The sequence below is a fragment of the Sander lucioperca genome, chromosome 2 (genome assembly GCF_008315115.2).
Source record: "Sander lucioperca isolate FBNREF2018 chromosome 2, SLUC_FBN_1.2, whole genome shotgun sequence".
Classification (NCBI taxonomy): Eukaryota; Metazoa; Chordata; class Actinopteri; order Perciformes; family Percidae; genus Sander; species Sander lucioperca.
Window position 1 is genome coordinate 15,048,315 of NC_050174.1, and position 26,359 is coordinate 15,074,673.

General features: G+C 40.1%; 3 protein-coding genes and 1 non-coding gene across 5 annotated transcripts in view; 2 read left to right on the plus strand and 2 right to left on the minus strand.

The window, feature by feature from the left end:
* The window catches only part of homer1b (homer scaffold protein 1b), a 22,112-nt gene extending 18,146 nt beyond the window's left edge, over positions 1–3,966 (plus strand). For both annotated transcript variants that reach the window (XM_031309129.2, XM_031309128.2), the window contains one exon: positions 16–3,966. In XM_031309129.2, the coding sequence (XP_031164989.1) occupies positions 16–207 (192 nt within the window). In that variant the 3' untranslated portion in view covers positions 208–3,966. The remainder of the gene's footprint in view (positions 1–15) is intronic.
* Positions 2,803–18,972, minus strand: LOC116056787 (junction-mediating and -regulatory protein-like). The gene is made up of 10 exons (XM_031309124.2): positions 17,328–18,972; positions 12,787–12,960; positions 8,423–8,573; positions 7,613–7,782; positions 7,343–7,508; positions 6,893–7,062; positions 6,541–6,624; positions 6,360–6,455; positions 5,759–6,260; positions 2,803–5,665 (listed from the first exon to the last, which is right to left on the minus strand). The coding sequence occupies exons 1-10, from the start codon at positions 18,141–18,143 to the stop codon at positions 5,373–5,375; spliced, it is 2,622 nt and encodes an 873-aa protein (XP_031164984.1). The 5' UTR covers positions 18,144–18,972; the 3' UTR covers positions 2,803–5,372.
* Positions 10,584–10,655, plus strand: trnaq-cug. The gene has a single exon. It is a non-coding gene; the product is annotated as a tRNA-Gln (tRNA).
* Positions 18,973–20,499: 1,527 nt separating the features above from the next.
* On the minus strand, positions 20,500–26,109 carry LOC116056791 (betaine--homocysteine S-methyltransferase 1-like). Its single transcript, XM_031309131.2, has 8 exons — positions 25,973–26,109; positions 23,792–23,924; positions 23,559–23,671; positions 23,247–23,438; positions 22,986–23,133; positions 22,703–22,885; positions 22,015–22,243; positions 20,500–21,790 (listed from the first exon to the last, which is right to left on the minus strand). Exons 1-8 carry the CDS (start codon positions 26,045–26,047, stop codon positions 21,673–21,675), a joined length of 1,191 nt encoding a protein of 396 aa, XP_031164991.1. The 5' UTR covers positions 26,048–26,109; the 3' UTR covers positions 20,500–21,672.
* Between the last annotated feature and the right edge of the window lie 250 nt (positions 26,110–26,359).

The following is a 26,359-nucleotide window of genomic DNA, read 5'->3' on the forward strand; positions in this document are numbered from 1 at the left end:
CTTTCTCTTCTCCAGGAGACGGAGCTGCGCAGTCGGGTGCTAGAGGAGCAGCTGGCGGGGGCCGAGCAGCGGCTGGAGGAGAACCAGGAGGAGCAGGAGAATTTCAGGAAGAGCCTGCGGACGCTGCTGGAGCTGCTGGACGGCAAGATCTTTGAGCTGACGGAGCTCAGAGACACCTTGGCTCGGCTCATAGAGGAGGCCAGCTAGAGACGGAGCTGCCTAATCTTCACAGACAGAGCCATATGATAATGTACACTCTGAGATCCCGAACTCAACCACACCAATTCTACCCACCATGCCCCACCTTCCTCCTATACCCCACACACATCAAAACTGAGACACTACACTGCCCCAATTCTGATTTTGCTCAAAAAGGGCAGCTAACTCCCCTAATCAAGCTCCCAATAATCGCAGTTCAAGACAACGCAGGGACTACCTCATCTTGCCTTCTGATTGGCTGGTGTAGGCGTAACCTCGGTTGAATTGATCTCTCCAGAAGTAGGGATGCCTGTCTTGGCACACTGCAACTGCCCCCCAAACCCACCCACACACTCTCAAAGAGTTAACTTGAGATCTGTGCCTCAGTGCCACCTGCTGTTTGACTGGGAGAGCTGCACCACAGCTTGCAGCATCACATCACACACACATACCCCTTTTCTTTCTCTCTGAACTGCCCCCTCCAAGGGGAATGTTGAAAGTCATGTGGAAATAATTGCTGTTAAGACTCAGAGAACTGCGCCAAAGCTGCCAAATCCCCCCAAAATATTGTCCTCTAACTAGCAGATGCTTTGATCCAAAGTGACTTACTGTACAGAGAAGTGCTGAACAGAGAAACCACGTTTGAGCTCAGGCTGCCAGCGGATTGTCACTGGAAACAGAGAATTAAAGGATGGCGCTCAACAAACCAGTATTACCTATTTACACAGGGCTGCTGGGAAATTAAGTTTGGTTTACGTATATATCCTATATATTCACACCCTATATAAAATCCTACATGATAGCTGAGTATTGAATCTTCCAGAGGAATTGTTCGTGCCACACAGAAATTTTAGAGGGTGTGTGCCCATGAGGAATGAGAATTTCTGTATCCAGACTGCTTCCACCGTCACAGACACCTGACCTGTCTTCCTGCCAAACTCAGTGTGGTGTGTGTTCCCAAACAAGGCCTGACCTGCGACATAACGGCCTGACCTGCGACATAACGCGTGCCTTCAAAGCACATATGCGTGGACACACGTTTGTATATAATATGTGTGTGTAATTTATGAGAGAGAAAGACCCTGTTTTTGGACATCAAGGCCCACACACAGACACACACAGACAGACAGACACACGCACGCACACACACACACACACACACACACACACACACACACACACGCACACACACACACACACACTGAGCAATACCAGACAGGCTCTATACAACACCTCTATCTATCTCTATCAGGTACTCTACTCAGTGGACTCATGCAGATAGGTCAAGTGCAACTCAGCTGATTCCCCCTGTCCGACAGAAAGTGAACTACCGTTGACCGCGAACCTGTGTGGCAGCCCTTTCTGGTCGAAGTAGTGCATCATGAAGGGCTTATAGAGTGTCATCTAGGTGTTCGTAAATCTCCACCCTCAGTGGAACTGACCACAGTATTTCACTTACATTGAGAACTGTACTCAGTTTCTATCCTTTTTTACGCTGGATAAAACACTGATGATATAATTATAGAACTCTATAAGACTACTTTCTACTCATGACATTGTAAATGAATGGATGGATAACTCAAATGCAGTAACGCCCTGCAGTGGCTTATTGTTGTGTATTAACCTACGGAAAAGTATTGCATAGTTATTATAGAATATCTACTCTGTAGGAAAACAATGAAAACCTCTTCAATATATATTCAAAATGCGTAACAACACAATGTAAACACATAGTGTTAAGCGTTCTGTACCAAAACTTACACTTCTAAAGCAGCTCCTGTACCAGTTAAATCCAAAACTGCATCTTAAAATCTTTTTCTTTATAATCACTCAATTTCTAAAAAGCTATATTCTCACATGAAATGCTGCTTATATTTTTTTTCAAATGAGCACCCTGTTTGCACTGTGTTATAACACCGTTGTAACTACATTATATATCGAGAGATTTTCATTAAATACTAGCACAGCCTAATTCTGTACTTAAAATATTGTAGATAGTTACACAGGTTAATACACTGGAATAAGACCCATGTAAAGGAAGTTACCCAATTTTTTTTCTTTCTGGTTTATCTTTGACAGTCGAATGACAGAGATGGAATACCTTGATATTAATGCTATTGTTAATGATAATGAATGCCTTTGTACAGTAGTGGATAATAAGCTTTTCATTCTCCTGTTTTGTAACTTATGATATTTAAATGTAGGTATTATTATTGTATTTAGAGGTATGAGAAGACTGGCAATATTTTTGACTATTTAAAGTAATTTTGAACTCATGATATTAAAGAGGTACCTCAGGCCAATGATGTTCGTAGATTGGTGAGACTTGTGTGTTTGCAGGTGAAAGGATTTACCAAATGCTGGTGAAAAACGATCAGGAGACACACCTGTTGGTGCTTCAGCCAAACTAAATCCTTTGTTGAATTCAAACAAAGACAGCCCTACCAGGCTAAGAACACACATCTGTGAACTGAGAAATGCTATGTTTTATATTCAAATACAGTGACAGCAGAATTCAGTGTGTGCAAATCGCTTTTGTTATGGTTTGTTTTTTAAGAAACACATTATTCAAATTATTCAACAGTGAAACAGACAATCTCAGAATTTGCTTCACAAGGTTTTATTCAAATGCATGGGAGAGGTTGTAAAAAAAAAGGTTTGAATAAATGAAAATGGTAGAACAAAAAGGCAAAAAGGTATTCTTGGAACAGTATATTTATACACTACTAAAGTGTAAAAACAACTGTAACGTTTAATAAGTCCATTGTTTTAGGCAACCAATCTGAACTCATTATTACCCATTTAACTTGTTTCGTCCCTTTTCTTGTATTTTGATATTGCACTTCTCAAGTGTCTGACTGGCGTATTCAGACAGCGGGTCATATAGTCAGCCTGCGTGGATAACAGGTCTACATAGGAAATATTCAGAAGCAAACACATCACAAAACAATTTGGCTGGAAATGCTTTGGAAAAAAGGATACAAACAAAGCAATGGAACGCAATGTAAAATTACAGTTAGCTCCAAAAGGTTATATATAGATAAAGATCAGTGTAAAGCACATGACAGTGTGTTTCTAAGGTCAGTCTGAGCCCAGTTTCCCAAACATTTTGAGCACATTGTTTAATGGAGCAAAGTAAACCTTAGCACTAACATATTTTGGGAAACTCTGCCCTGGTCAGTTATAGTGCCATAGAGTTGGGTAAGGTCTGGGATAGGTTTTTAAGTTAAGAGTTATGGTTAGATCTCTTCCTCATGCTACATGATGAGGGTACCATGGACGAACATTGTGCTGACAGTGACAGAAGACATGTACAGTAAAAGTGCCTCAGGTTTGCTCTGCCAGCATTGAGCTATTTTCAAGCTGACACACACTTCCATGCCTGTTCTTTCTACATTAGTGCGTGCTTTATGATTAATCTGCAAATGGCTCTCAACACAAGAACAAGAGAAAAACATAAATCTTTGCTGTTTGTGCATGCTGAGGCTGTTTCAGAATTAGAGCTTAGTTTATGAATTCACATACTTTTGCTTCATGTTAACATGTATGTTAGCATGAATTCCTCTGCTGCTAAGCATCCCACTGGTCCTGACATACTGTCCTTCCATCACACCTCTGTAGGTCCAGGTCCACATTGTTTGGTGCTTTTTAACTTACTCATCTGCTACAGATATGTTTCACCAGTGATGAAAAAAAGTTGTTACTGTGCAAAGTGATTCATAATTTGTACTATGCATTATCAAAGTGCTGAAACCATTTAAAAAAAAAAAGACTTATGAGTTGAGCCTGTGGATGCACTTTGCTACTAAAATGTTTCTGTACATGTTGGCTGTGAGTTTAGTGTGAGCGTCAGAGTCCATGTGTGCATGAGCGGATTTTCACTTCCAGCACAGTGAGTAACAGGCCTCCTACTGTTTGCTTCTGCCTACTGAGTGCAGTGAAAGAAATGAGATGAGATGCAATAGCGGAGAGAAACTGCATGCATCACGACCGCCTAATCCACAGCCCACAGTGACTCCCTACAGCGCTGAGAGAATCTAGCTTCCCACAAACCATCCATCATTCAAATGAGCGTGACCGGTTTCACAGCTCTGCCTTGACTATCCCACATACAAAGTTTGGGAATCACCAACCAAGTCTGCCCACACTTTACCACGCTAACTATATTAACTCCTCCCCACTAAAGAAACTGCAGCTCTGGTGGTGTCCCTTCATCTAATCCTTTTCCCACTCTAGGTGAGCAGCTTCTGCTCAGAGATGTTGTTAGTTTCAGCACCAAACGATAAACCTACTGTGACTCTCCATATCTCCCACCAGCCTGGCCATATGCTGCGGTCGAACAGATGGTTCGATACATATTCCCTCACCCAGATAGGGGGGTGAGAGTTGGGGTTAGTGAAGGTCAGAGGAGGACAAGAGCGGGGGGAGGGTTAGGAATCTGGTGCGACAGACTAAAGGATTTACAGTCTTTGTGCAGTGTCAGACTGGACAAGCAGTCGTCCTTATACTGTGGGACAATAACACACCCACGTGTGACATATAGCATACAGTAGTGTTGTTCAGTCATAGTACACTGGTTGAGTAAAAATAGGACAGAGCGTCAGCAGAGGTGATGGTGTTACGGTTTACAATCTGGAGAGTAAGTCCAGTTCAAATCTCACTGTGATCTTCTATTTGTTTTTCTATCTCCCACATGATACCAAATGATCAACCGTACCCATTACTTCATTTGTGTTGCAGTTAAAGTTTCTCCGTTCTAATGCTTTGGGGCGAGTGGTTTCAGTTTCACAAATAGCTGTCAGTGCAGTGTTTTGGTGTAAAATGTGTTATGTGCTGTTCTGGATGTTGTAGCCACTAAAGGCCAGTGCAGAGCTTTTCAACAGTACAACTGCAAAACAATAAATAAACATAACATCCTCACAATCTGATACAGGAATAAAACCTACAGATAATGTCCTTCACGATGGGCCATGTAGTGTGAAAAACAAATGAACAGGTTAACCATAGACCTTTGGAGCATTTGGTGAGTTGGTGATATTCGGTATGATTCAGGCCCTGGCGTAGTCACTAGGTACATGTGTGACTGGGCTGTGTGTGCTTGAGTGTGAGTGAAAGAGTGCCAGAGGGTGCAGGCATCTGTGTGCGTGTTATTTGTTGCGTCTGAGCCGGGAACCCTAGCTTTCCCAGTCATCGTCATCTGAGTCAGAGTCTGGTGAGGCATCCTTTATGCGGCGCAGCGCCTCGTGGATGCTCCTGGTCAGGGGGTCGGTGGAGGCCGGGAGCTCTCCCTGATCCCTTCTCTCTTTCCTGGGGACGCGCCTCAGTTTGACCCCCTTGCGAATCTGAGCCAGGATGCTGTTGGGGTCATCGTCACCTGTTGAAGGAGGCAGAGAACGCTGGTCGACCTTCCTCAGGTGGAAGCTGCCTCTCTTCAGGGAGGCTAGCACCTCGTCCATGGGCGAGCTCACTGCATATAGGAAGAGAAGAGGAAGACAAATGGCGATTGGCTACTGTAACTTGCTAATCTAATTGAGCATACTATGGTAAATGGTTCCAGTACCTCTTCTGCTGTGGGAGTCAACCTGGGGAGTCTTCCTCAGTTTTTGCCGGGCGCTTAACAGTTGGCTGCTATCAAAGAAGCGAGGGATAAATGGACCGAGTGGGGAGAGGGAGAGCTCTTCTGCTGCATTCTTCCCTTCAACCTTCTGCCCATGCCGACCTGGGCTCCCAGAAGGCGACAACTCCTCCTTTATTGGCAGGGGAGGTGGAGGGGGAGGTGGAGGAGGAGGAGACATGGGGGATGCCAGTAGTGAGGACAGGGAGCAGGGAGAGCAGGTGGAGTCTGCAGTACTGGGCACAGGCAGAGGAGGAAGAGATGCCGTGAGGACAGTGACGGGCTGAGTGGTGAGTGTGGAGCTGGGGTCCGTCTGCACACTGGTACTGAGACACAGCGGGTGGCCCACACTCGCGCTACTCATTTCCATGCTCCTTCCACGCTCTCTTCTTCTAGTGTGGGTCACGCGTAGTCGAGTGGACTTGAGAATCACCTGACCTGGGTACCGCTAGAGAAAGACACAGCGAAAGACAGAAGTTGTCGATTAGTAAGAAAAGAAAAAAGAAAAATGTTGATATTTACATTTAATTAATAGGAGGGCACATACCTGCTTGAAAGTGCGTAGTCTCTCCAGAGTTCTCTGCCTCTCCTGACTAACTCGGCTGTTCTTCCTCTCTTCGTCTTCCTCTTCATCATCATTCAGCTGAAAATTGTTGAGGTTTAGAGGAGGAGAGAGTTACTGACATAGCTACAGGTATACAGTCACATCATTATAAAAAAGCGCATACCTGTAAGACCTGGTGGGATACAGAGTCCTTGTGGATAGCTTGACGTTCCTGCTGTTTCTGAGTGTGGTTGGATACACAGATCTCCTGCAGAAAGAAAAAAAACATCAACACACTGACCCACACAGTATCATAAATAATGCCAATTCCAATTCCAATGCATATTAGTTAGTTTCCTGATGAAATACGTTTTTGGCATAGCAGGACACCATTTCAAAAGTCACTTCTGCTTGGATATGAAGCCTAATCAAACAAAAGGCAAAACACACACTTCTACATATTGAATAGTATACACTAACAGTATGTAGAATCCAGGATACACTTCAGGAATGAAAATAAGTGTAATTGTACACACCCTTTTGTTCCTCAGATAGGAACGCTTGGCAGTGATGCGACCCCTTCTTGCCTCCAGCTGTCGAGCGCTGACCTGAAGTCTGCGCAGCTCTTCCCTCTTTGCAGTATCATCCCCTTTTATATCATCTGCACTTTCAAAGGTATCATAGTACACCACCTCATCCTGACGCTCTGCAAACACACATACATAAATATATAGACTTGTTTGGAGACACAGCTACATGTCTTTCATGTGTTAGACAGACACTACACACCATTAATGTACTAGTACTAGAGTATGTATGTACTAGAGTAATAATTCAGACTTGTCTTGTAGCATGTTCATGCGCAGTCAACAGTACAGAATAGTTTGTGAAATGTAGTGTCTTGTCAGGACTCTTTTAAAAAAGGGGCTTAGGATAAGGGGCTTATCCTGTGAGCAAAATGTGTCCAAAAGTAGCTTGTAAAATACCTGACATCTGTCTGTGAATGCTGTCTAGTTGAGCAGTGAGGAGCAGCTCTTCACACTGTAGTATCTCAACCTGGATATCGTACAGTTGGAGCTGGCGCTCATAGTAACGTGTCTCCATGTGGTCTAAGAGGGCCATGGCATCGTCACTGCTACACAGACTCTGCATCTGAGGGGACAGGACAAAAAAAGTCACATCAAAAGACTGTTTGTGTGTGAGTGTTTATGTCTGTTCATATGTGTTTTCAATGGTGTTGAGTGTTACTATCACACCTCCTCTCGAAGTGTGTGTTTCCTCTGCTCCAGACAGATCTCCCTGGCTCTCTGGAGCTGTAGAGTTTCCTTGGCGACAGAGTAACAGAGTCTCTCCATGCGCTCTACCGCCGCTGTCCATGAAGATTTACCAAACTTACGCCGGTCCACCTTCATATGCTCATAGAGCCCTACACGCATGCACGCACGCACGCACGCACGCATGCACACACACACACGCGCGCACACACACACACACACACACACACACACACACACACACACACACACTGAACATGAGTGGGCATTTCACTCACTTTCTTTTCTTTTAATGTGATGCCTAAAGTCAAAGATAGGAAATATGTATTACAATAATGTAGAGGGAGACATCTATTGGCCACATTTGGACATTACAACTTCTTTCATTCCAGTTTACACTTGAAGCCACTCATCTGATTTTTGATCTAATAAGTGTCAGATAATAAATGGACAAATCAGTAGTGGAGAAAAAACTGGGATAAGCAGGGGCACATTTTGGATTAATCCTTCACAAAGACAATCTGTTCGCAGAGCTGTTTGATCGATAGGTTGTCCTTGTTTCCTCCTGGCCCTGTCAAAACGTGGCTGTCTGCACTGGCTCATTAAAAGCAAATCACATTAGCCTTGGTGTTCAAAACCACACACAGGTCAATAGCAGGCCAATACTACCACTGTGTGTGTGTGTGTGTGTGTGTGTGTGTGTGTGTGTGTGTGTGTGTGTAATTATTCAAAGTCATTCCTCTGCTGCTTTATTGACTTGACATTGGCAGTGACCGTGATGGCATACTGAACCTTTCTGGGCTCTAGCAGTGATCTCAAAGTATTTTACAGTAAACTCCTGGATGTTGAGTACTGCCTCCTGAGCTTTCTTCTGCCAGTCAGAGTCCTCCTTTTTTAGAGCCTCGATCCGCCTTGGGCCCAAATAGTCATTCTCTATAGAAATCTGTTGAGAGAGGTCGAACATATTTTTGTCAGCAAGGCTAAGAACAACGACAGTAAGACAAAGATTTATCCTGTGAAAAGTCCAAAGGAAAAATAAATTATACAAACTAAAAGTATGTACACTCTGTGATACAGTATATATTATGCTGATATTAAAAATTGGATCTGAAGTTATATGGTATACGAATAGTTTGATCTGAGGTGACACAGTACAGCCAATGCAGTTAGAGGCACATTTATAAAAACCATACCCAGAAGATATACTGCTTCATCTGAGATTCAGATGTGGAACCCCAAAATGTCGCACATTACTGCCACAAAGTGGCAAGAATAAATGGGCTTCACAAAAAAAAGAAGAAAATAGTGATAGAAATGTTTTCCCTAATAATACTTAGGAGTTATTAGGTGGTAGTTTACATGACATGACAGTTAATCTCACATAAAAATGTTGTAGCGAAAGATTTCCTGACTTACAGTAAATTGATGCATGCCATGAGGAACAGGATAAATTAGAAATGGTTTCACTGGAAAAAGCAGGCCTGGAGAGGGAGCTACACTCCCAGACATGGAAGCACTGGCATTATGCAGTATGTTCTACCATGTGCCTATTCAAACAAACATGCATACACCATTGCCAACACCATTTTTTCATACAAAACCATTTTAACCATCTAATAAAAGCATAATCGCCATTTAGATGGAACATAGGAAATTGATATTGCGAACAATTGAAAACTGTTAAATGCCTTTTGATATTTTTTCCTGAGGATAAAAGGAAGAATGATGTAATAATAATAAATTCACCATTTATCAGCACTTAAACAACCAGTTTAAACCTGTACTATTTCAGCATCACACATTCACTTTATCTTTTAATTAGTGGATTCTAGGACCATTTGAAGAAAGTTAAAGACCATAATGGGAATATGACGTCACTGTGTCTCTGTTAAACATACGCAGACAAAATGCTCACTGATCAATACGGAGCAAAATTGAATCACCAGAGGAAAACAAAAAGTGCCTGTACAGGATAAAGAAAGAAGGAAATCAGCAATGGTTACAGAGCTGCATCCCTGTCTGACCCTAACCTCGCTGTACCTCTGCTCACACTGCACTACTCAGCAGTGCACCAGTATCATTTACCACTGCAACTTCCTGCTGTCTGATTGCCAGTGCTCATTCCTTTGCTTTCATTTTATTCAGCATTGCTGTACATAGTGTACTTTTAGACATGTTGGCTTTACATCTGATGATTTGTGTTAACTGTAAATCTTACTAAGCAACCTTTTACACAAAAACCTACCATAAAACACTATTTAGATATACTGTGTGGACTTGTTTTGCCTTTGTGAATACACAAGATTAGAGGCTACATTGAGACTTGAACAACTCAAGCACTGGCTAGGCTGATGCTACTCTATATCAACATACCTCGTTTTTTAGTTGAGGGATTGATTGTGGTCAACATGTTTGATATTTATATTTTCTTTGTTAATCTTATAGTTTGTGATCAACATTTCATCGTATTGTCTGACACAGCAGAATCCTCTTTCTTTTGTCTTGTATTCAATGACCTGATCTTAATTTGTCAAATTGAAAATTATTAAAAACACTGATACTGACTGTTCCAGCTCACAAAATGCAGTCATCTTTTTCCTGTAGTATTTTCTCTCTCCCCTTATCACATCATACATTTTCATACTTTTTAAATTATTCATTAGATTTGGAGATTTCTTAAAAAAAAGGCATTTTCACACCTCTGTACAGCGAGAAAAAAAAAGAAGCATAAACACACAGTGGGATGAATATTTTGTAGTGACAAATAATGCTGAATTTGAAAGACAAAAATGAAAAAGTGACCAGCAGGGTAACAGAAAAAAGATATATAAACCCAAAACTAAGGGAATTCAGATGAAGAAGAGCGTGTGTCTAAGCTACAAACACTGTAGGCTATAAATAGACCCGGAAGTACAAGTTCAAGGTTCCCTCCCCCATAGATATTCAGCCAGGGGGTTCCATGGTGTAATGGTTAGCACTCTGGACTCTGAATCCAGCGATCCGAGTTCAAATCTCGGTGGGACCTGTGAGTTTTGCAACTACTTAGTGGTCCTTTCTGGCAAAGCCTCTCGGGGATCTCATGTGCTGGCGTGATTACTGCAGTAAAAAAATCTGACGGCAGAGAGACAGAAAGTAAGAGAGTTTGCTCTGGCAAAAACAAATGTGCAGTGAAGAAGTGATTTGTGTTGACTGTCAATTACGGCCTATTACTATTGTAGTGGGTCAATGTAAGTCAGTTTGCTGGTTTGTATGAGAAAGTGAAAGTACAGTAGGTTTTCCCGCTGCAGCATTCTGAACAGTAAAGTGACTCAAGAATAGAAATACTACTAACTACGCAGGACAGAAAGGATATCTGAAGTACTACAAGGTGGGAAATAAGGGACATACTTTCAGTAAATGAGCTAAGAAACAGGCAGTAACAATCAGTAGCTATATTTTATCATCATCACCACCATATTTTATAGTTAATTCAGCATACCAAACTGATTTTGTTCAATTACGCAAGCCAACGTCAAAGGAATTTGATCATCTATTAGGTATCCAATTTCTCCAAATCAAACTGTTTTTATCAATTTCATTATAGTTCTGAGTGTCATTTGATTGACAACACACATTTCACACACATCATGTGGTCCTGCAGTTCAGATTGTAATGTATTAAGATTTTTTTTCAAAGAATCCCCTTTCACAAGAAATGTAATCTTAAAATAGTTTTCATTAAAAAAGAAGTGATGGAAATATACATTTGCCACAAATTATCCTAATAATGACCTTTATTTTTGGAAATTTATGGAAACGTATGGAATTATTTCCCTCTGTTGTTACAAGACTTTCCTCTCTGTCACAAGGGCATTTGCATGAGCAGAACAACCAATAGGAACACTCTCTCTTTCTGAAATGACCTGTAAGTGGCCAAAGAGCTAAGAGGAGGTGCAGAATACAATATACAATATTACAATATAGTACAGGTCTCGTATTACTTACTTACAATATACTGAAAGATTGTTGTGGAATTTTTGCCAAGCGCCACAAAAAATAAACACCTACCACAGCTTTAATAAAGGATTAAACACTCTGCTTACATTACTGTCTTTAGCTGACACTGAAAGTCTATTCAGCCACAACTAAACTGAAAAGCTCTCTAATTTCGTCCTCCATCTTCCCATTTCTGCTTCATGTTTGCTGATCCCAGTGTATCAGCATCATCCTGTACCTGCAGTAAACCTATAGGACCACACACAACATGACTTATTCATGTCTCTGTGAGATGGCAGGAAATTGGAGATCCATGGGGCTCCATTCCATCTAACAGTATGTCACTCAACCCCCAACTGCCACATCCCAAGTGTTTTAGATACTGTGGAAATGGACAAACCTGAGTTTCTACCCAACATTGGGAAAAGCTGTGCGTTTGTGTGGATGTTATGCAGTAATGTGATTTTGAAGTCTTTTTAATTACTGATTTGAGTCAGTGAGCTAAATATAAATCAGCTATCAGCACTGCAATAATTATTTCCACCATTTATCCATTCACCAGCCTTCATCTTGTCTATGCAATAAGATGCATCTAACCACCCTCCCACTGCTTCACTAACCCTAAGGCATTTATCAGAATATACAAAATAATCCATTTTCCATAATACACCACAGTCAATTATGCACATAACTGAGCAGACTCTATTTTGAGAGACATGAGAATTTCCTGTGTTTTATGACTGTTCTATGTTGGTGCCTGTAGAGAAATACAGAAATACGTAAATCACTGAATCTAGGACTATCTGCATTGTAGCTGCTTCCCACGTATGTTATTTACAGTAAGCATATATCTGAGTAACTCCTGGAGTCAGAAAATATATATTCAAATTATAAACTGAAAAACAGAAACAACACAAAAAACACAAACTTTTTAGTTTCTCCTGGTTGGATGCCACCAACAGTATACACCATCTTTTTACTACAGAAATCAGCTGGCCATCTACGGGGTGTGTGTGTGTGTGTGTGTGTGTGTGTGTGTGTGTGTGTGTGTGTGCGTGTGTGTGTGTGTGTGTGTGTGTGTGTGTGTGTGTGTAAAAGTTGAAGAGGCTTGGCTGCTTCTTAATGTGCACACGTTTATACACTTAAACAGCAAACTTTACAGTAATTGGCGCAAATTGTTACCTTGATCTGCTGTCTGCGTAGCATTGCTAGTTCCCTCATGTCTCTGAAGGGCTGCAGCAGGTACTGGTACAGCCGTGTGGAGGCCTCCAGCAGGCCTCCATAGGCCTCATCTTCCTCCTCATATAGCTCCAACAGCTTCACCATACTGTCTATGGTCTGGTGCTTCTCCAGCAGCTGCATCACATGCACACACAGAAAGTTAATTTGTATCATTGTCAACATACAACCAACCTTCAGAATATCAGAACAGATAAATATTCATAGCTTCTTTTAAAATATCTGTACGGCCTTGTTACATAATAAGGCATTTGCAGTTATCCATACTGGATGTAGTGGGAAAATGGGCTTCCAAAGAGGTCCAAACAAACAAACAAACATAAGACAGTTGTTGGCACCTTGATTGAAAAAAAAAAAAACATTATAGGCCTGATATATTTATTCAAGTGTCTGTTACGTACAAATCAGAAAACGTGCAGTGAGCAGAAGCCAAACATACTAAGTGGCTGTAATGTAGATGTAACATGTGTTTCCATTAGACTGTTATCTGTATAACAGTGTGATAACTGTGTCAAATCAGTTAACCCATCCATGAATACACAAGCCATAAGAACATGCTTAAATACATATTTTAGTGTCACTCAGCAGTGAATAGAAACTTGCACCTCACTGTGAGACTATTGTGTAACTGTAAATAATAGGAGTATATCTGAGTGCAGTCTCAGTGTACAGACATTGGCTGACTGAGCAGAGACCTTTCTGCTGCTGGGAATAAAATCAATACACACACATTTTTGCCAGACTTAACAATCCTGCAGGCTACCAGCAATCACTGAAATAGCCATTAACACAGCCCTCAAATGGAGTGGAAGGACCAATATGCCAGTGTGTGTGTGTGTGTGTGTGTGTGTGTGTGTGTGTGTGTGTGTTTGACACAACAAAGTGTGTTGAATGAACTTCTGTACAGAGCATTTGCCATGATAAAGAGCTGAATGTCCTTATTTTTCCTGATTGCTAACATGGTCAAAACTGAAGTCAAATTGCCAAAACTCATCACAGTCAGCCAAACAGAAGTCTATGTGGACCAAACAGTGAATCACTTTTCATTGCTTTCACGCAAAATGCATTCAATGACCACATTTTCCAAAATCCAAGAACTCTTTTCTCATTCACACTCCACCACCTGCAAAACACTATATATGCAGCACCTTTTTTAAATGTTTACACACTGTTTTCAAAACTGTTAAAAACAAATTCAATTCAGAATGAATGAGAATATTTACAATAAAATGAAATATTAATCATTCCAAACAGCTGATTTCAGCTAAAAGACATTAGATGTGATGCTGATGAGAACCAAGTGCAGGAGAGAGGGATGACTAGAACCCTGACAGTACTGTACAGTATGAGTTATACTATACTTGTTGAGGTTTTTTGTTATTACAGTATTTATTACAGCTTTGAATTTGCTTTTTGTTTCAACTTTTTATTTTTCTATACGTTTGAATTACTATACGCACAGATATAGAAAACATAAAGGATATTAAAGCAAATTTCAGATTAATTCTTGTTACATAAACTTTAGAACAGTCAAAGTGAAAAGGTGTTAGTTTTGGATGTGAGATTAATGAAGAGTTTTGGAAAAGGTGTGCGTGTGTGTGCGTGTGTGCGTGTGTGTGTGTGTGTGTGTGTGTGTGTGTTTCTCAACTGAAAGGGAGTGGGTGTGGGACTGACTGGGTGGAATGACATGTGGTTGGTTGGTCTGTGCCACTCACATCCTCTTTTCACTGCCAAAAGCAGAGCAGAAAGGAAAGGCCAGGAACTCATACAAACACATCCGCATGTACATGGATGTAGTCTCTTGACTCTTTCTTACTTTTGCAATGACAGTAAACATTCAAGCAGATATCAAATGTATTATACTGTGAACTTACTGTACTGCGTCTGAGTCATGAACATTGGAAGCTTAAAATAATAAGTAATTATTTTGTCTTTACTTCCATTTTTGTGATAAATAAAAATATATACTGAATATATAAAATCCTACCATTCACATTGCAAATATTCTTTAATTTGACTATTTTTAAATTCATAGTTTTGCAGCATTCGCAATGAATAGGTGTGTTTTACCTGGGAATTGGCTATTATCTTGGTCAATACTATGTGTAATGGAAAGATATTTATTACATTAATAGAGGTAACAGTCAAAGTTGATGTACCCTCCACTATAATGGTCAGGAGTAAGGCTGTGATGCTAATAATGGCAAAATGCCATTAATGCTCTTTCTAACCTGTTCTCTCAGAGGACTTCTTGCATTCTCTGGCTCAATAAGTCAAGGCTGCATTAATCTAACCCCACTGATACAATGTGAGTATCGCTATATTGTCTGTTTATAGTAAGCGCAGTTACTGTAATCAATCACTAGCTGCTGCTGATGTGTAAGAGGAGCCTGGAGTGTGTATGGTGTCTGGATTATGGCTCCACTGTATCAAGATCTCAAAGCAGAACTAAGTTGATCACTACAATATTGGTGCTAGTGTTTGATTATATTATAAACATACAGAGGTGTTTCACAAAAATGTTTATTAATATAACTTTAAGACATTTTCTAACTATTTATAAAAACAATTATAAAACTCATATTCACTACGGCACATCGTCAAACATCTACTTTTTTTCATCCATACACACTTTTGAACATACCACCACACATACGTACATACTGTATGCTATTTGAAGTTATAATCAAAGACAGTCTGAGTTTTTTTTAACAACATTCACTAAAATATCAGTTTTATTTTTGTTATGTTTTCACCACATGTGAAATTCTCCAGATTCTTGTTTTTCGATATCAAGACTAATGCTTTTTAATTCCCTTCTGGTGCGCACTGAAACTACAGGATGTGTATTCTTGTTTTTTTAAATGCTGATCTGTTGAATAAATATGTTTTTAAACAAATATAAGAATAATAACAAATATATTAATATTTATGACAATTATTTGTCAAAAAAATATTGACTGTTTCTGCATGTTCTTCCTACATGTTCTCATAACAACAGTATAAGAACAAAAGAGACAGAAACGTGATATATAACATCTGATATTTCAGTGAATCAATATCATTAAACATTTAAATATAGTGTGTTACTCAAGTCTTTATATATAAATAACCAAGAAAGGTCAACTAAAAATGGTGATATTTTGCAACTAAACTGACAAACAACCTTCTACCTACTGACAGTAGGTAAAGTCTTCATAGCAACCTGCCTCGTTTGGGGCTGTCCAGTATGGTTCCATAGGAAAGCTGAGATTTATTCTTTATCAGAAGTGTTTATTCTAAAAGATAAGAAGAGCTTGAAGTGTGTGTGTGTGTGTGTGTGTGTGTGTGTGTGTGTGTGTGTGTGTGTGTGTGTGTGTGTGTGTGTGTGTGTGTGCGTGCGTGTGTGTGCGTGTGTATGTGTGCACACTTAACTCTCAGCTGTGTAACCAGCAGCCATGCTGAGGGTATAATATTACCTAGAGGACTACAATTACAACCTAATTTTACAAATTCCTCCTTCTATTACTAGCTGGCCAGTTCCACTGTATTCCCAAGAGAATAATTTAATAGGAATAAAAGAATAATGGACACGTCTTGTAAGTGTCACTCTGGGGCGTCAGACTGGGGGGAAAAAGGGGACTGAGTACCCAGGGCCCTCATGTGAGGAGGGCCCAAAAAGATGCTAGAATGAATAGCTGTGGATGCGGGGAGGGGCCCATAGAAAATGCCTTTCTACAGGGCCCAGAATTTTGTGCTAAGCCCCTGAGTGTCACTGTCAGCTGTCTCATCAGTGTGCAATTGTTAAAGGACATGTGCCTATGCCTCTGCTTATGGAGGTTAGATTGTTGCATGCCTTGTACATTCTGTAACTTCTGGTGACCTCTTTTTCTCACAGACCTGAATTATTTTCCTGTTTTAGATACCTAATAAATGTATAATACATTAGTTATACCAATACCAAGTTAGCTTTTATTGTTTGGTTTACTTCATAAAAGTTAACTCATTTTTACAACTGGTTATGTTATCTGCATCTACTGAATGGTCCAGACATCTACACGCAGTTTACCAGAGATTTTGTGTGAAGAAGTACTTACCATTTTGTCCTCTTATTAAAATTTCCCATATGAGAAAATATATAAATGATGCCTAAAATATACTTATTTTAAGCGAAGATCTCCGACACAGTATCATAGTTCACCCCTTTTCTGTAAACTGCATTGCTTTGTAGCTACTCAATTGAATGCAATCTATTACTAAGTATGTCTATTAAATACCTGGCTACCTCACATGAACGGCTAGTGCATCACACTTCCTCACTACCATTGTGGTATGGCACAGCCTCAAGCAGTCCCTTTGGTCTGGTCAGCACAGCAGAAAGACTGTGGTCTCCAGATGTGCAACTATGTGATTGTGAGTTTCAGAGAAAGAATATGCACAAACTATGTCAATACGAAGCTGATAAAGTCATGGAGATACTATGGGAGGATCACAAAAGATCTCACCTCTTGCAGATGTTTTGCTGCACGGTTGAGCGCCTCTTCTAACCCGGACTGCCTCAGCTCGCTCAGGCTCTCATAGTACTCATCTAGGTCGTCGTTTTCCGTAAACAGAACCTGCGAAAGGATCTTCCATCCACACGTATCGAGCGCGTGGCCTAGGTACATCTGTAAACTGTAGCAAAGCTCATCCATTTCGGTCTCGGTTACTTCCGTCGGGCCGAACAGCACTGTCCACATACCGGCTGGTTCCTCCGGAAACACCGGAAGGCAGGGCTCCAGGTCCGAGTTCACCGAGCACAGCTGCTGGTGGATTGACCGGAGGTCCTGGAAGGAGAACAGTCCGGCCCAGCTGCAGTCTTTCATGCCCAGACTGTCCAGTTCCTCCAGGTCCAAGCTGTCCAGTGAGGGAGACAGTTGCCCCTCTCTTAGTGATTTTAACACCTCAGTATCAGGACTAACCGGATATGCTGCTGATTTAATCACAGTTGGAATTTTGACAGGGCTTGGTTTTGTTGATATGACGGTCTTAGGGCCTCTAAACACAGCCTCCTTGGCTCCTTTGCTAGGGCTCTTAGATACTCGGACGGGACTTTCGGGCCATTTTGTTTTGTCCCCATCCTTGCCAGTCGCCTCCGCCGGTGGGTCCCTACCAAAGCTTCTCCTCTGCACCGTCCTGTTGTGACACGTAATGGCAAATTTACCCTCCACTTCATTCCAGGCAACGATAAAGACAAATTTATGCTTTTCCTTCACTTCAAACGCATTCGGGCGAACGGCTACCCACCCCGACTCCAAATTATCCTCCATTGTGAAGGACATGTCTGCAAAGTGATGGAACAAAAATAGTAACACTGCTCGCGCCAACAAAACCTGCTTTGGCACTGTTTGAGAGTCGGATACAGAATAGTCAAACGGTGTGTGTTACAGTGTTAGTGTTACAGTTAAAACAGCCTAAACAAACATTATTTTCTCTCCGAGGATATTTCGCCTGAAGTGCTATATCCTCCTTCGCTTGAGCGGATACATTTGGAGCAGTGCGGTGTCATTTCCCATCTCTGGCAAACCTGCATTCAACTCGGACGTCTGGCTGCCTATCCCAACCTCCTGCAACCGTTATCATTAGCTCTGCGACCATACAAGTCTCGACTCAGACACATAACATGCGACCGTGTGTTTACCAGGTCCAGCGGTCGATCCGCCTCTCAGCTGCGTTCCGTTATTCTCGATCTCTCGGCTCCAGACCTTTCTCATCATAAAGTACCATCCGGATCCAAAAACAGCGGCGTACATCGTTCAAATACAACAGACTGAGGCCATGAATAAGTGTGACAAGGGGATTTGTCCAATCGCACTGTCTCCAGAAAGGTTAGCATCGCCTCCAAAATCATAACATCACCATGTTCTCTTCTTCGTTTGACCAGCAAGACCACATCCTCAAAAAAATAATAACGTTGGCTCCAAGTGCTGGAAGAAATATCGGAATTTCCATGGAGTCGGCAGTAAAGTTTTAGTGTGACCGTTTTTTTTTTGTTTTTACATTTAACCAGCTTTACCATTTTGTTGCTATTGCTATAATCTGTTTAGTAAGCCGTAGTATTATACTGGCTAAACAGATGTCACAATTAGGCTGCAGTCTTGCGAAATACTGCTAAGAACATACTAGGGGTCTGTGAGTCCGAGGAGCATTTAAAGGCAACATTAGTATCTCAACTTTAGGGCACGTATAGGGACGTGCTGACGTTTTAGGTCGAGCAGTGTGGGATGCTTTGCAGAGCAGCTGCAGCACCGAGAACAATATGCATGTAAAACAAAACAAAAAAAACTATAAAAAAACAACAACAACAAAAACACATTAATAAAATGCACAGATAAATAATAGATTATTATAATGGATAGTGATATATTTGCACTACAGTTGATTAATGACAACATTATTTGTGACTGACTGATGTAGACTATTGTAATGTGATGGCTTTAGTTCATGAGCTTTCAGCTCATACAAAAAATAGCCTATTCTACTGCCAGAAGGCCCTGAAATCATAATATGTAAAACAGTTTTACCAGTCATTATGAAAGTTAATGCATTACTGACAAGAACATTTGTTTCCAAAAAACATATAAAGTAATCCTGAAATAAATGTTAGAAAATGCTGCATAAATGTGGCATTTAAACTGTAAAGTATCTGCAGAAAGATGCCTCAAGCCATCTGGCTGAGTAACTATGTCGAAGAGAGCTGTTGAGCTTTCATTGTTTACACATGTTGACTGTTACAGAGGACAGGAGTGGAAAATAGTATTCCCCTTTAATGGTCACAGGCCTTAAAGCAGTTGAAAGTCAATCCCTCACCAGGTTGCATCAATTCTAATGATGCTAAGAGAAATGCTTAGGATTCTAACAGTTTGCCTCTGCTTTAAAGAGACCCATTGGACCATGACCTATAATACAATGGGATTGCATTCTTGAATAGACCTCTTGAATTAATTACTTTTGAATAAAATCATTCAAAATGCCCTTTATTAACATCTTATAAAATACTGAAATGGGCTAACAATATTAAAGAGCATTTAAAGGGGTTTCAAGACAGAGATAGGCTGCAGTAATAGTAAGGAGCCAAGAGACAACATTCAAATAGCTCACCCCAAACCTAAAGCAGTTTTAATAAATTCTTTGAAACAAAAAGTGAAAAAACGTTGCTATGACTCCTTGATCGTCATCTGTGACCAATAATAGGATTCAAAATGCAGGCCTATCTCCTGATTGCCAGCTTAAATAGGCTAAGGTTTCACTATATCTATCAGCTATACTAGTATAGCAGCTACAGTGTGTTCCCAAAATGTGAAAATGTTGGGACTGCAGTCCCTTATTTTGTTAAAAGGAACAATATAACTCATAAAATATACGTCTTAAATTAGTTGGTCAAAAAATAGACCTACCCTGTGGAAGAACACTGTCCCATCTTCTATTTTGATGCATTGTGGCTTCTAGAGGTAGAAGATGGGTTTCTCATGTGCAATAAGAACACAAAGTGAGAGGGACACATGGATAGTAATTAGTCTGTATTCTTTGGTTTATCTCTCACCAAGGGATGTTTTTTGTAAGTTAGTGGCTTGTTTTTTTTTCTGTGATGGGCTGTCAACTCAATGCAGTTTTATTGGTTTCTGGTGGTTTTGGCAGCTGGTCATTGAACCATTACTGTTGGCCATAACTAAGCAATCATAAATTGATCAATTTCTTTTTAATCATATGTGAACACACTGAACCAAGGTTTAGGCTTTGATAAGGTGCTTGGAAGTGCTTGAAAAATATGGATATATCTTAGCCATAAATCCATGTTTTTCTTTACTGATGATGACTGATCACCAAATGTATTAAGTGTTCCTAACTTAGCAATGGTTATGGTTAGCACTTTGGACTCTGAATCCAGCAATCAAAGTGCAAATCTGTGTGGGACCTGTTATCTTAACAAGATACCATAAATATTGATATTGATTTGTACAACAACCTGTGTATTTTGCACAAAAGTGTCTCATATCTCTGAATAACAAAAACATAGCATTACTTTTTAACAAATCAACATTGCTAGAAATAGTTAGTGGCAAAAATTCAGCAATCTAACAACACATACGACAGCTTGTGAGGATGTTTACAACTAATAAATGCAGTGATGGGTAAAGATACCAGCTTTGTTTTTATGTGAAATTTGTTATTCATGACACAGTTTAGAGAAATAAAAAGTAATATGATCAGACATACAAGGAATACAGTATAGTCATATTTCACTATACAGAAATGTTCAGTAGAGACAGGTGATTGAAGTTGGGCCACTTCACTTACTAAACCTATCTGTATACAGCAACACATTTAGCAGTGCGTTTCTTTTTACAGTTTAGCAGTGCGTTTCTTGTTGGAAAAACAAAATCATTTTTATTTATTTATGTGAAAATATTTTTCCGCAAATTACACCAATCAATCAACAAATATGATTAACTTATGAAGAGGTTTTACAACAAAAAAGACTATTAACTAGTAAAAGGCCAACTGTGTTCAATCTATGTATTATTAGGTTTGGGGATAGAGCATATAGTTACAGAAAATAGAGGAAGCAGCTGATTCACTGATGACCGAACCCAAGTTATAGTATGTGTATTATGGCCAAGCCAACGGCCTAATAATAAAATAATGAGAGGGGCTGTTGAGTTTTGAAACAGTACAAAGCATTTCACAAATCTGTAAACAAAGATCTGGCTAATCAGATCCTCAATTGCCATTCATTACAGTATATGAAAAAGGGGACCATCTGATCATACATATAAAGAATACAGCAAACTGCATAGTGTATACAAGAGATCACATTTGTATTTTTGTTTCAAGCTGTTTTTCATAATCATCGGCTGGTGTGGCCATGGAAGGGCATTTGGGACGTCCAGAAGCAGGCAAAAGGTTTTCCCAGTACTCCCGACGAGCCCTAAGACACATTTTCGTAGATTAGTAGGTTGTAAACCAGCACTTTTGCAGATCAGGAACACACACTTTTTTCTATTTCTCCTGTTATTTTGCCTCCTTTGTTACAACTTTCACCATGCCACTGTATGTATAATACATAATATGGATTTCAGTCTTTTGGTAAACTGTTTAAAGTAGATGGAGCATGCTACTTTTAATACAGTAGCTGTTTCTGCTCAGTCTTACCTGGCTCTGACCCAGGGTTTAGTGTGCATCTCCAGAGCAGCTCCCCAAAGTCCGTGCTTCTCTGAAGCTGGTGGGAGGAATCCCCTCTCTGCAGCCACTTCTTCTGCTATAGCTCTGATATGGTAGGGCTCAAATCCACAGCAGCCACCAATGTAGCGAATTCCAGCATTGTACGCCTCTCTGGCGTACTTATGGATGTCCCAGCGGGTCATTGCTCTGGTCTCCAATGCTGAGAGGATAGTAAAATATTTAAGTGTGAGCATTTTGTCATTTCGGTGCTCTCATTAAACTGCATATAATGGCAGTTTCAAAAGGTAGTAACACATGAGATCTACACTCACATACCTTACAAGCTTATTCGTACATACATACTTACATAAATATACAAAACTACAGTTTACAAATTAACATTCACACTGTTCCTAACAAAGATTTGGAGTGCATGGTTGGGTTATTTAAACAGGATAATTTAATTATAGACCCTGTTTGGTAAACATAGGACAGATCTTAGCTAAAGTGCTATTTTTTTTGTACCGTCAATCTAAAAAATGTTTTTAATTGTTTGCTGTTTGGTGCAAAAACAAACACATAAAAGACATTACATGAATGTACTGGAATAACAATAATGTAATTGAATATAAAACAGTTTTCTCGTTATTCTGCAGAAAATAATTATACAAATACTGACCGAAGGGGTATTCGGGTAGGCTGGTGTATCCGCCGATGTTGCACTCAGGTGTGTGAAAGCCCAGCGGCTGGATCATGAGATGGGCTTTGAGACCAGCTTTCTCTAATCCCGCTTTCATCAACTTCACTGTTTGAACGCATGTCAGAGGGTCCAAGTGGCAATTTACTCCAACAATGTCAGCTCCTGCACGTGAACACATTCAAATAAAACACACTCAGATTGTACAGCTGAAACATGTCAGACTTGCAGACTTGAAGTACCACATCACAGAAGGTCGATGTACCAGCTTTGACCATCCTGACAGCACACTGTCCAGGTGGGACTCCGTGCATGTCTCCGTGAGGGGAGATGCACAGTGTTGCACCCACTGGTTTACCGCTGGTCTTAAGCACCTCCACTGCCCATACTGCCTCTTCCACATGATCAACAAACTGCAGGAGGAATGTGCATTGAATCACTAAACAAGAAATAGCAGAAAAAAAACACTGAACTTATGCACATTACCATCTGTTGTACAGTTATTTCTCCCGGGTACTGTTCATACCTCCACTATAAAGAAATCAATGTCCTTCTTGAGGAAGTCATCCATCTGTTTCTTAAAGATGGCCTTGACCTCAGTCTCACTGTGACTCTTCACATAACAGGGAGTCTTAGACACACACCCAGCGACCAATGCATCACCCTCATTGGCTACCTCCCTGGCCAGGTCACAGGCTGCCTCATTGATCTGGGCCCCCTGGATCAGACGAGAGCAGATATACCAGACTAATGTTAGAATCATTTTCATCAAGTACAGTAGGGCAAACAGGATGAGGATGTCATTAGATTTTGTCTGATAGGTGTTTTTTCCACTGACGGTGATGTTGGTGACATTGCCACTGATCTCCAGTTTATCCTCACTGCAGTAGAAGGTGAATGTCTGAATCACATTGGCTCCTGCTCTCAGGAACTCCCTGTGCAGCTGCCGAACTGACAGAAAGAGAGGTAGAAAGAGGGGCTTTTACGGAAAACACAAAAACATTGTATGCAAGTAAAAAAGTGCTTTATAAGAATGTACTCATATCATGTTAATAAATAAGTAACATGTACCTGCTTCAGGATGTTCAACAGCAGCCTCAGGTGTCCAGTGTCCAGCCTTCACATAGCCACGTCGCTCTAGCTGCATCACATAACCTCCATCTCCTACAACCACCTCCCCAGCATTTAGTCGCTCCAGGATACCCTGAGTGCACACACACACACACACACACACACACACACACACACACACACACACACACACACACAATGTGTATTGCCACAATGTATTTGGTTACAATACTGAAACAAATATTGTATTCTGAAAACATTAACATTATTGTTTTGCATTTCTTACTGCCTGTTAGTCTCCCTGACAAGAGATGTCCAGGCTGGACAGACCATAGCACTGAAAATCAGTAAACCATTTCTCTACATAATTATGTTAAGATCAATTTAGTCCAAATCAAATCAAATTATCACAGAGCAAACTGTGAAGGTCTGATAAATATCCACAGCTAAAATTATACTGATGACAATGCCCTCGTTCATATTTAATTAGGTCTATTACACCACAAAACTATTCACAATTTACATGATTTACACAGTAGGCTACTTATTTGAGGCAGTCATTGTAACCGTGGTAAAGTTGGTTTTATATTGGATCTATTACTAAATCTATTATACGGCTTGCCATTTTGACCGATTCATGTAAAACCACTTTTGGTGAACTCAGCTAACTCCCCTACACATAAAACAAAGCTTCTTTTTAAAAAAAAAAAAAAAAAAACATCCTTTGATTTTTTTAAATATTTTTTTATGTAAAATAATGCTATAAATCTATTATGCGGCCTGACCTTTTGACCTATTCATGTCAAACCACTGTTGGTGAACTCAGCTAACCCCCCTACACATAACACAAAGCTTTTTTTTTTTTAAATATCCATTGATTTTTAAAATATTTTTTAATGTAAAAAAATGCTATAAATCTATTGTGCGGTCTGACCTTTTGACTTATTCATGTCAAACCACTTTTGGTAAACTCAGCTAACCCCCCTACACATAACACAAAGCTTCTTTTCTCAAAAAAACATCCTTTGATTTTTTTAAATATTTTTTTTTTTTTATTATTTTATTTTATCTTTGTAGACCCAATTTGTCTCATGCAGAAGATGGTTCCAAGATCTCTGCACTCCAGCAACCGGAATGGTACATGTTCCAGAAGAATTGTTTCAATGTACACTGTGTGAAAAACAATAAATAACTAGAACTGCAAGCAGTTATGACAGGGTCGTGAGTAGCCCCCGACGACCCGGGGAGCGCGCGAAAGTGGGACCCAAAGCATAACGGTGAGGAGGCAAACGTCAGTAAATATTGACATGTGTGAGCCGCAAGGTCTGTGAATACAAATATCCCATTAACATTGATTGAGTAGAAGGGATCTAAAGTTTCGTGTTGGTAGCGTTTATTTTGGTTGAGATATGTCAAAGTTGGTGTTTTCATAGTTACCGACACAAATTTGTTTGTGCGTAATTTGCGCAATTTTTGTCTAATAAAAATTCTATAAAATTAAAGGATGTTTTTTAAAAAAAAAAGAAGCTTTGTGTTGCTGAGTTCACCAAAAGTGGTTTGACATGAATCGGTCAAAAGGTCAGGCCGCATAATAGATTTATAGCAATATTTTACATAAACATTTTTTTTTTTAAAATCAAAGGATGTTTTTTTTTTTTTAAAAAGAAGCTTTGTGTTATGTGTAGGGGAGTTAGCTGAGTTCACCAACAGTGGTTTGACATGAATCGGTCAAAAGGTCAGGCCGCATAATAGATTTATAGCATTATTTTACATAAAAAAATATTTAAAAAAATTAAAGGATGTTTTTTTTTAAAAAAAGAAGCTTTGTGTTAAGAGTAGGGAGGTTAGCTGAGTTCACCAAAAGTGGTTTGACATGAATCGGTCAAAATGGCAAGCCGCATAATAGATTCTTCGAATGTGTCGAATATCCAATGTCCAATATAAAACCAACTTTACCACGGTGTCATTGTAATTGTCCTTGTGGGATTAATAAAGTATACATTGTTATTATTATTAGGCTATTACTATTAAACAGTGTCGATTGAACTTCGAAAACATTGCAGAATGCAGTCGAAAACATTCAGGTTTGGGACACTAGTTAAAAGACAACTTTCAAAAGTCATACGACAGACAGGACTAGTCCAAAATGCGCAGATTTGTGCACAACACCGTTACTCTTACCTTTCTCTTTTCCTTGCTGTCCATCGTCGACGTGTCTGTGCACCGTTCAGAACATTGACTGTTTTTACAGTCCATAATATATACTGTCTATGATAATAATGAAACAGGCCGGCGCTGATATCGTGCGTCACTGAAATGAGCACGATAATCTCACGAGATTGAGGAAGCCATATTAGTAGAAGATCATATGATTTATCATAATTGTAAGTTTTTCGCCAAAACGGTCTGCTTTAGAGCCTTTTGAGATGTTTGCCTCGCCTGAAAAATTATGAGAGTATACAGTAGGCTACACTCTCAACATCATTCATAAATTATCGTTATAGTCGGAATGCCAGACGGACGGAGGATTTCCAAGAAATTTGAAGATCCCCTCCAGGCTCCAGACAT

Excerpts from the sequence above, each read along its gene's own strand:
- LOC116056787 (XM_031309124.2), bottom strand. The coding sequence starts at position 18,143 with ATGTCCTTCACAATGGAGGATAATTTGGAGTCGGGGTGGGTAGCCGTT. Across the intron at positions 12,961-17,327 it reads CAGCAAAACATCTGCAAGAG|CTGCTGGAGAAGCACCAGAC; the intron begins GTGAGATCTTTT and ends CATGTGATGCAG. Across the intron at positions 6,625-6,892 it reads CCTATCTGAGGAACAAAAGG|GAGATCTGTGTATCCAACCA; the intron begins GTGTGTACAATT and ends TTCTTTCTGCAG.
- LOC116056791 (XM_031309131.2), bottom strand. The coding sequence starts at position 26,047 with ATGGACTGTAAAAACAGTCAATGTTCTGAACGGTGCACAGACACGTCG. Across the intron at positions 23,439-23,558 it reads GCAATGTCACCAACATCACC|GGGGCCCAGATCAATGAGGC; the intron begins GTCAGTGGAAAA and ends CGTCTGATCCAG. Across the intron at positions 23,134-23,246 it reads TTGATTTCTTTATAGTGGAG|TTTGTTGATCATGTGGAAGA; the intron begins GTATGAACAGTA and ends TTCCTCCTGCAG.